The sequence below is a fragment of the Scardinius erythrophthalmus genome, assembly GCF_964197995.2.
Source record: "Scardinius erythrophthalmus genome assembly, chromosome: 16".
Taxonomy (NCBI): domain Eukaryota; kingdom Metazoa; phylum Chordata; class Actinopteri; order Cypriniformes; family Leuciscidae; genus Scardinius; species Scardinius erythrophthalmus.
This window is the reverse complement of record NC_138236.1, coordinates 5,598,543-5,609,741: the sequence shown is the minus strand read 5'-3', so window position 1 is coordinate 5,609,741 and position 11,199 is coordinate 5,598,543. Positions and strand designations below refer to the sequence as shown.

General features: G+C 33.8%; 1 protein-coding gene and 1 long non-coding RNA gene across 2 annotated transcripts; both read right to left on the bottom strand.

Moving 5' to 3' along the window:
• Positions 1 to 248: 248 nt before the first annotated feature.
• LOC308704405 (1-phosphatidylinositol phosphodiesterase-like) lies at positions 249 to 2,041 on the bottom strand. The gene has a single exon (XM_081388653.1). The coding sequence runs from the start codon at positions 1,969 to 1,971 to the stop codon at positions 1,198 to 1,200; it is 774 nt and encodes a 257-aa protein (XP_081244779.1). The 5' UTR covers positions 1,972 to 2,041; the 3' UTR covers positions 249 to 1,197.
• A 1,596-nt stretch (positions 2,042 to 3,637) lies between these two features.
• On the bottom strand, positions 3,638 to 5,785 carry LOC308704409. Its single transcript, XR_014031805.1, has 4 exons — positions 5,713 to 5,785; positions 5,173 to 5,229; positions 4,632 to 4,706; positions 3,638 to 4,541 (listed from the first exon to the last, which is right to left on the bottom strand). It is a non-coding gene; the product is annotated as an uncharacterized lncRNA (long non-coding RNA).
• Between the last annotated feature and the right edge of the window lie 5,414 nt (positions 5,786 to 11,199).

Below are 11,199 nucleotides of genomic sequence, written 5' to 3'. Positions count from 1 at the left end.
ATATTATTGCTTTGTTCACACAATGCATTTAGAGTGAATTATTTGTGTTTTGTGTAAGGCTCATTAATATATGCGACAAACAACACCAAGTATTCCATATCCGTGCAGCTTTCGTTCATGTTTTAATAGATAAAGTGATGGAAGCTAATACAAAGAGCATGCATTAAATAAATATATATATATATATATATATATATTATGGTTTCATGTTGACTTTGTCGTTTTCAACAAAAAGCTAATGAGCCATTGATTGCAATGCTTTATTTAGTTCAACAATGATCATACACCACATCAGACAGTTAAGAATGTTAAAACGACACACCAATCAGTAATTGACATTGTATGCCATTATTTTCCAGCAAATGTGGGCTACTCCTGAAAAGAAGTAGCCTATAATATGTTAGGAAAGAATGCTGATGTGATGGCTTCCCGTCGCTGTATTTACTATGAACAAAATATGCATATTACAACAGTTCAGCACATTATATTATCAACACATGTATAACTTATTTGCATAGTAATGACTGGCTAAACACGAACAACTTCAAACATTTTCCACATGCAGTATTTACAACTGACAGAGTGACACTCAAATCTCGTATTCTTAGAAAAAAATTTCCAGAATGTACACATAAGCACTGAAACATAATGAATTTGAAGAAGAAATTGTACAAACATAAACATAACTTGTATTCAAAATATATCACACTGACAGCCTAGCTTGTTGCTTTTTTGTTGTTGTTTTGCTTTGTTTTTGTGAAGAAAAAAAGAAAGAAGAAAAACATGAATCAAATTTAACATCATTAGTTAAAAATATTAAAACATTTCTTGCCAATATCAAGATGCATTGCTGAAAATAAAAATGAATTAGCAATTAATCAAAATGGAAACTTCTAGCTGTTGAGCCATATAGATGTTTTTTGCCCATGCCTAATTTTTTTACCCTAAAATTATTATTTCTTCATAATTTACTCATGCTAATGTTGTTACAAAACAATCAGAACAACTGTATTTCAAAAAATTTTACTATTGAAATAACATAATTGTTATTATTGAAATATTTCAATAATTGTTATTATTGAAATAACATAACACACCTGAAATATTTGTTTTATATCATTTGCCAGTTTAAAAATCCTCAATTATCTGATGAAAGCAATTAATGAGAACATTCATTGCTTGATGAAAAAGTAAATCTTAGGCAGGCCCATTGAATTTGATGACCATTTGAATCAAGTCAAAACCTGGAAAGTCCATGGCTATGATCCCAAAACAAGGCTTGGGATTCTTTTTTAAATTTTCAATCTTTGCCAGATGATCATACAACCAGGGATTGATATCCTTTGCCAATGTTTTTGGCAATAAAAAAATAAACATATATGTACCTAAGCTCGTGCCACTCGAGTAGCTCAGACTCAGAGCAGAACCAGTTTTACATTGATTAGCAGCTTCTTCAAGATGCTGTTGAATCTTTATCTCTTTGTCTTTAACTTTAGTTACTTCATAGTCTCCTTTTTTGTCAGTTTCAGACAGAGTAATACCCAGCTTAAAGCTGTTTTTCTGAACAAAAACGATCTTTCCTCTTACTTCACCAATCTTTGGAATTGACGGCATAACCCAGACATCTTCAGCATTTCTAATCATGTTTTCAACTAAACTCTGAACTTTTCCCTCCATAGGAGAAACAGGCTTAACTCTGAGAAGCACTACCTCACTGCTGAACTGAGTTAAAAATGTCCTGACTGTGCTGAGAACTGTTGACAAGTATTTCCATTGGGGAAGCGGTCCATGCATAATTATTAATTTAAAGCCAGACACTCTGAGGTCGAAGTAGCGTATCCCGGCCTTTAGCTGGTCCTCTAGTGACCATGCATGACATTCTGCTAATGGTCCTCCATAAAGAGCCAAGGCTTCATGGGTACCAGGAATAGTGAGGGTAGAAATTAACTTTTCATTATCCAGAGTTTCCATCCAGCCAATTTTATAATTTGCAGGGAGATTGAGTATTTTCCCATCATTAAACACTTCTCGTTGACTACTCTTGTGCAGTCTGTGGAAAAAATTCAGAATACCAGGTCAACAATGTACTTGTCACATGTTCTTCATCACCAATTCGCTCCGTGCACAAAATGGCGACCGTTGACGTTTCGAACTTGAGTGTGTGGGCCAGTACTTCCGGTGATCTGACAGCCAGAGCGGGAGACAGCAAGAGCGAGAGACAACAGCGACCGAGGTCCATTACCACAGCGATGTTTTTCACATTGAGTGTTTTTAGGATTCATGAGAGGTGACTTGCCTTTCAGAGGGTGACAGCCTCAGCACTTGATTGTTGTGTGCCGTTATGTACCATGTCGTCACGTTACTTATAACAGAGAAGTCAGCTTTCATGCATTCCCCGTTGACGCTGCAGAACGGGCATGAGTGGATACAGAAGATCCGGAGGGATGACTTCAACCCGACCAAATTTTTAAATGCATATCATTTTCAGTGCGTTTCTATGCTTTCTATTACTGCATTTATTTTGTGCAAGTGAGATGAGTAAAGACCATCTGTTTAATAAATCATTATCTGTCTGGTGTTTATATGCAGCACATACAGTATTTTACTATGAGTAAAATATACACAAACTTACCCATATTAAATTGTTTGTCGTACCATACAGTTAAAAATGTTAAATATGTGATAATAATATTGATCGAGCAATAGATGTAAGTAAAAACAGTAGTCAGATTAATGAATGAAATACAACTGTTCACGAACAGAAGATTGTATTTGACTCATGCTGCATACGCAATAACAATTATGCCTACTGTAAATGGGTCAATGACGTGACGGGTCTTTTTTTTTTGTCCAAAGGCCTTAATAATAATAAAAAACAAATATATAACATCCAAAGTATGTAAGGTAGTACAACTTGATCTCTTTTACTGAATCCAAAAGGTTTTAATTATATTATACTACATATAAAGGTATTTTAAAGATTTTGAAGTGTCAAAAAGTCATTCGGTAAAACCGATATAGTAAATATTTAAATGGAATAATATTGCTTTTAATAACTAAAGGAACTACAATAATACAAATACAAGGCTCTTTTTTTTTTTACATTTCCCCTTTTCTCCTTTCCCTGTGCAATGTTTTACTTGAATATGTTGGAGTGTTTAGAGTAGTCCAATAAATGATTACATTTATGAGATCAGTGATAATTTGTTTTAATTTCTTCTGTGGTACACACTATATACTATCTCAACATCAATGTCAAATCCGTTTTTAACTTTCAAATCAGTGGTTAAACCAATGACTTTTTGGTGAGATTTTTTCCATCTTGTAAAAAATGACAAAAAACAGTGTTAATTGATTGTACACTGTAAAAATAAAAGGTGCCTGGAGGAACCTTTTGGGGTTCTTCACTTTGCCACACCGGCGGAACCGTCTGTAGATCCTCTAGGCACCCTTTAAAAAGGGCCGGTTCTCTGAGGAACCACACAGGTTTCCTGAGGAACTCTTATATTAGGCACTGTGTGGAACCACTTTGGGTGCCTCCAGGAACCAAATTTCATTTTTTTTTTTAATATTTAATTTCATGTTGTTACTATGGTTACCTTTGACTTCTATTATAATAAACAAATTGAACCAAATACAAAATAAGAATTGTTTATTACATATTTGATATTCATTTTTATACATACACTTCCATGCACATGGGGAAAAAAGCTAACTACAGATTAATATCAATGAACACACAAAAAAATAGTATAATACATAAGCAACATGAATAATCAACCATGTATATACAATAGATAAACAAGAAAAGACATCTCAACAAAATGCATGGAAACACATATGTTCCATGAAATAAATCAATGTAAATAAAATTACATTTGAACTAATTAAAAATGTCCATCATACTTAACTTTAAAACATTTGTGTTTCAGTCCGATGGTTAGTCTGACATCACTGTTTCCAAGTCCAAAAGCTCTATCAGATGCCAAAAACAAACAACAGTGCTAATATACACTCATTGTGCTGTAACCTTTATCTCTATACTGAAATCTCTGATGGTTAGTTATTCAGCTATTTTGAATCATAAAATGTTTAAGTCTGGGATGCCGTTAGACTGGAGACTGTAATGTACACTATGGCTTTTGAAAAGCTTAAATGTGTGACTTGAATCAACAGTGTTCATAAATGGTTGTTGAGTATTCTCATGAAACAAGATAGAGGAAGTAGAAGTAGAGGCTTCGACCCGAAACAGAGTTAAGGTGCAGTAAAATGATCTGTTGTTCTGTGAATGTTCACTGGTGAATTCCAGTCATTTCACTAAGAATCCACACGATCAGCAATTTCGTTTGTGGTCAAAAATGTCACTATGGGACCAAGTTGGTGTGAGGTACTTAACGAGTTAGAAAAGTGAAAAGGTACAGCATCGTTTTCCGTTTGTTTTTCTTCTTTTCTGGTGGATGGTCCAGGCACTTCGATGATTTTCAGGTCTACAGGAGGATTTTTATTCTTGATCAAACTTGTATTTCAGCTTACTGAGATCCCTGCAAAGTACAAAATTTACTGTTAGTAATGTTATTAAAGTGATAGTTGTGAAATTTAAATAATTTCCTCAGCCTTGTGACGTTCCAAACCTGTTTGACTTTCTGTCTGTGGAACCCAAAAGCAGATCTCAGGCATAATGCAACCCCAGTCACCATTCAGTTTCACTGCATGAAACACAAGAAGAAAACAAATGTGTAAATCATTCATGAAACCATTCTTATGTACACTTGTCTAGTTCAATTCAATGCAACAATTTATGTAAAAATGGTTAAGCTCCAAAAATGTCCCAGAAAAGATCCTAAAAATAATCAATGAGTTCACAACTCATGTGTTATGGGTTGTGTTGCAAGTCTTCTGAAGCCTAATTGCTTTTTCCTTTTTTTTATTTATTTTTTTGTCGAAAAAAACTAAACTTGAAATTATAATTCAGAGTTAAAATGTCTATAGCATTTTTTGTGAATCAAACCTGTGATATTATTTTTCTGAGTAACATGAATGAGATTTGAGATCATGAGAAAAGATTTTCAGAGAGTAACTGATTAAAAAACACAAGTACACAGTCAAACAATACAATTGCACACAGAGAAAGTTCATAGTAATAAAGTACAGCATGTGGTGCAGGTAACTTACTGTAATTCAATGTTGCCACTGAAAAGTTCAGATTATTTTAGAAATGTAATGGTTGTTCTGGGGAAACAAAAGAACAAAGCTGATTATTCACAACATAATATTTATTGACCAGTAAATGGCTTTAAAATGGTATTTGAGAGAATGAGGGCACCTGTAGTAAGTAAAGTTAACGTTAGGCTTAACAAAAACAGAGCAAACTATAACCTGTTTTTGTTATTCATAACAAACGCCAAGAATCAGAGAATTTTCTAAATTAGTTAGGCTATATCAGCAATTTGAAGACACAGTTGTACAAAATATGTTGAATTGAATGACTAAATCAATCTAAGACAATAAGTCAATCATTTCCATTTGTTCATTAGATCAACATAAGTTAGTTAGCATCGCGGCTAAAACCTTCATACCAGATACTGTGCAATAAACGAGTGGTAAACACTGTAAAAACGTAGTAATGTATAATAAATTTAGTTTATATATATGTGTGTTTAAATATATAGTGAGTAGACTCTGTATTTATATTTATTTGGCGAGTTTACAAACCTTGTAATGGAGAGCCGAATAAACGGCGGAAGCTTTGATGAGAGGAGCCGTTACTTTCCTGATGACGATCAGCTGAGCTTTGTTGCGCGCGAGCAGCGCAAGCATATCTGAAGCGACGACAGCAGAGGAATAGCAGCAGTTTCGTGACTGAATAAAACTTCTCTCCTCCTGCTTCTTCTTCTTCATATAATATTATTATTATTTAGTGTTGTTGTTTAAGGTTTAAATGACTTAATAAAATAGGCCTATACTAAATATATGTAAGCTACCCAAGTGAAAAAGACTGGTTACTGTTAAATGTATTAAAAATGCATTAAAGTATATTTGTATTGTAGGTCTACTAAAAACACACTCAAGTACATTTTTTATACATTTAATAGTACGTCTTTTTCACCTGGGTATGTATACTGAATCAAACTTAAGTAGCCTATAATAATAATAATAGGATAATAATAATAATAATAATAATAATAGAATAATAATCTAATTCAGGCCTCACTGAACCATTGGGTTCCTCCAGATGCTGGCTTTAACATAAGAGATCTTCCAGGAACCACTTAAATGTTAAAAGATCTTCCAATAACCCTTCTATCGCATTCAAGTTCCTCTATTTTCCCCCTAAGCACTTCGAGGTCTCATAGTAATGAAAAGGTGACTCCAGAACCTCTGAAGTAAATACAAAGTGCTTAAAGGATCCCATAAGTTCCAGCAAGAACCTCAAAGATTGTCAATGCTCTTCCAGTTACCCTTCTATAGGAAAAAGAGCTTTGAGGCACCAAAATTACATTTTGAAGTTCCTTGAGTATCCAACAGGATACTTGAGGCTCCTTTAGTTTTTACAGTGTACAAACCACAAAATCTTAAACTAAAAAAAACTAAGTAAACTAAAAAATGGTTTCAAATATAGTTATATCTCCATTCTATTTTTTTTTACACTTTTAAAAACCTTATTCGTCAATGACCCAATAGAGTTATAACTACGATTAGAGTTGTTTGCATAAAATGCACCGTGAACATTCACATGTTTGCCCTGTGATAGGCTGCCTACAATTTATCTCCATAAATACTATTTTCTCAATTCTGCGCATATATTTTTACTTACATCAATCGCTCGATCAATTATCACATATTTTGCATTTTTAACTGTAGGTACCACAAAAAAATGTATGGGTAAGTTTGTGTATATTTTACACACGTAGAAAAATACTGTATGTGCTGCATATAAACACCAGACAGATAATGATTTATTAAACAGATGGTCTTTACTCATCTCACTTGCACAAAATAAATGCAGTAATAGAAAGCATAGAAACGCACAGGTGAAATACACAATTCTGCATTTAAAAATTTGGTCGGGTTGAAGTCACCCCTCCGGATCTTCTGTATCCACTCATGCCCGTTCCGCAGCGTCAACGGGGAATGCATGAAAGCTGACTTCTCTGTTATAACGTGACGACATGGTACATAACGGCACACAACAATCAAGTGCTGAGGCTGTCACCCTCTGAAAGGCAAGTCACCTCTCTTGAATCCTAAAAACACTCAATGTGAAAAATATCGCTGTGGTAATGGACCTCGGTCGCTGTTGTCTCCCGCTCTGGCGAGTAGGGTCTGCCTGCAGAGCCGGAGGCTGCATTTTCAGGACCCCACTTTTAGGACCGCATTTCTAGGACCCTAGGTTTTTAGTGACAGCGCCACCTACCGAATTAGAGGACCAGCGAAGATGGATGACAATCAGAGTGTGAGTATCAAATGCGAATAAATTTTTACAATTGCGATGCATTTAATTGGAAAGTTAACGTAGCAAACGTGATGGTGATTTGCTAAATAAATAGTCTTGAATGCATAGCCATAGTAGCCTATTTAGCCTCTAATGCTTGAAAATGAATTGTTAGCACGTTCATTTAACGGAACTGTTGCGTGATTAGCCTGTGTTGACTTATTGACAGCACAATGAAACTGTAGCATGTTCGTTCTGAAAGCTTGTTAAATACTCATTGTTCTTCCATTTTAATTCAGTTAAAATAATCTTAATGTTTTCACTGTCACGTGCTCTCAGTCAGCCTGTTTAACGTTACCCACAATACATGTTATGTGTAGTATGCGTCTACATGCGTCTCTTCATTTTGACATGGTTTTATAATGTGTGCTTTAAATATTATATACATATGTAAATGTGTATATATATATATATATATATATATATATATATATATATATATATATATATATATATATATATGGTCAGAAAAAAAGTCGTGTCAATGTTATTTCTATTCAGATTTCTCAGTTGAGATGGGCTTTATTGACATGAGTGTTTCTAGAACCTTTGTTCCCACAACATCAAAACCTTTTTTTTTTTTCAAATCTTTGAACAGTATGCAATAATAGTATTATGAACATTAATTGATATGTGTGCACTGTTTGGTAACTAAGAAAAAAAAAATAAAGAGTAGAACATGTTCAACTAAATGTTCCTTATTTAATTCACTTCTCTTTCTCTCTCTCTCTCTCTCTCTCTCTCTTAGGAGTCAGTGATGATGTTGTCCATGAAGTTCTGTTTGTGGTCCACATCATGAACAAATTTGTTTTTGTGTGTGTTCAAGTTCAGTTATTATATATTATTTTGTAAAATATTTTGTGTGTGCAAGTTCAGTTGTTATATATTATTTTGTAAAATATTTAGTGTGTTCAAGTTGAGGTGTGATATATTATTTTGTAAAATATACACAATCTACCCCCAGAGTCATCCTTGTCTTCCCTCTATACTTGAAAATGTGGTCGATCTAGTGACTGAAAAGACTATAACATGATTCCTTGTTTATTTTACTTGAGTTATTATATTATGCTAGACCCAATAATTTCTCAACATTCCTAGGAACCAGGTTTAATTGCAATAAATAAAGTAGTATTTGGGTGTAATAAAACTGTAAAACTCTAATGTAGTTAAAACTGGGTGGGTGGAAATACTGCCTGGCACAACTAGGGTCCTGGAAATGCGTTCCTGAGACTGCGGTTCTCCGAGTCGGTAGGTGGCGCTGTCACAAAAAACTAGGGTCCTAGAAATGCGGTCTTAGAAGTGGGGTCCTGAAAATGCAGCCTCCGGCTCTGCAGGCAGATAATATTGGCTCTGGCTGTCAGATCACCGGAAGTTTTCACCGGAAGTACTGGCCCACACACTCAAGTTCGAAACGTCAACGGTCGCCATTTTGTGCACAGAGCGAATAAAATGTATAGCTTGAATGTGCTGTAATTTGCTTTGGATAAGTGTCTGCCAAGGGCCAAATGAATAAATGCAATGGGAAATAACAGACTTCATCTTAGAGTCAAAGACTAGAGGAATCCAAATAGAAACAGTTTGTTAGGAAGACTGGCTCTTAATCAGGCTACTTTTGAATAGAATTCAGAGGAGAACGCATGTAGAAATTCTGACATCAGTGGTGCACAATAAAATTTGATGTGAAATCCTGTTCCTTTTTTACAACATCTGAATGAACCTATCAGGGGCAGGTAAGGGCATTATTACATCATCAACCTGCCCACAGGAATTCACAATGAACATAATAATGTAATGGAAGCATATGGACAGACACAGACACGACCTGTAAAAATAGCTTTATATTAAATTCCTTACTGAGCACTTGTGGTGATTAGTATTTAATATAAATATAAAATAACATTCATTTTTGTATTAACCAAACAAACCCTAACAACCTATACCCAATTTTAGAATATTAAAAATACATTCATTCAACTTTTTATACTCACAGCAGCATCAGGATACACAGGATTTCCCTATGAACTCCCATCTTCTAAACTGTCTGAGGTTAGCACAGAATAAAACAATACATTAGTACAAAACTGCATTTACAAAGAGGTTTTAATGCGGTACAGAGGTGACATCAATGTATTTACACAGAAATTATAGTTGGGGGAACAATGGTCATTTATTATTATTATTACTTCTTTTCTTTTTTTTACTGAAAAACTACTTTAGTTTATTTATCTGACCTTTTAAAACAATTGTAACTGTTACAACAACAAAAAGATAAAATAATCTTGATGGTCATCCAGAAAATAGTGTCGATTGCTGCAGTGTTTTAGTTCGGGTAGTAGAGGGCGCAATGAGAACTCACTGATATCACGTGACTGGCCATTGGTCTGATGTAAATTTGCATATAATTGCGCTAAATAGTTGTACATTTAAACCACACTTAAAGTTTATGAATGTCCTTGCATTTTTAACCAAAATTATTAAACGAAGTATCATTTCCCTTACAAAAAAATAAGTATCCATCAAGATAATTTTATTAAGATTTAAAGTAAATTCCTATATAAATGTAGGCTACACTACCAGTGTGGACTAACCTACACAAAAACTCAGATAATCAGAATCAAGATCACATCTGTTTTTTAATAAATCATTTTATTTTTTTCAAACAATGTAAGTTTATAAGACAGTATGTAAAATTATGTAATAAAAAAAGAAAAAAAGTATTTAATAGGCTAAGAGTAAACAACACATCTACAAGCCAAGTATAAGAGTACTTAATTATAATTAAGTATATCTCGATCAAAAGATTGAGTAAAATATAGGCCAAATACTTACAAATTTCTGTCAGGTATAGTTTCTACTTAAGTGTCATTTTAAGTAGGCTATATATTTTTAAGTATATTTCTGAGAAGTACATGAAGTAGGATATTTCTGAGACATAGGCCTACATAAAAAGTAGACTGAAAGTGTACTTTCTTATTTTAAGTTTAAAAGAAGCACAATCATAGCACACTTGAATAGGCTACACTTATTTTTTCTAAGGATATAGGCTAGTCTTGTATGCTCAGTGTTTTACAGTTTTTCTCAGTCACTTTGGTGTTTTACTACAGAAGCCCTGAACCGCAACGTAACATAATAATAATAATAATAATTAATAATTAATAATTCTAGCATTTCGATATTAAAGTCTAAATATTTCGAGATTAATCATTGAATATTATTTCGAAATATTCAATTTTTTTTATTATTTTTGTTTTATTCAAAAGTCGTAATATTTTGAGAATGAAATCAAAATTACGAGAATACAGTCTTCAGAAGTTCTTATTTATTTATTTTTTTTGTAAAGGAATAACAAAAGGAAATTCTACAGCTACATGTAGACGAGCATGAAGACTTCGCCGGAGGAGGTAAAGGCACCACAATCCTGGTCCAAACTTTATGTGGCACGTTGACTCGAAGCTATTCGTGCTTGTCCATAGGCAACCATCGTAAATCCTTTCTGGATAACCTTCATTATAAGTGCATCATTCTGTATCGAATCATTTGTCCGGATCCAGTCTGAAAAGTGTTTTCGCCTGTAAAAGTCCATTCCAGCGAAGTATATTTTGTAACGTCCTATAACAAATGGTAATGCCATGTTGGTAGATTAAGCACCTGCAGAATTTCCTTTCCAAGTTTATTCTAGTGTTTCGACTTTAATTTTACATTGCGGT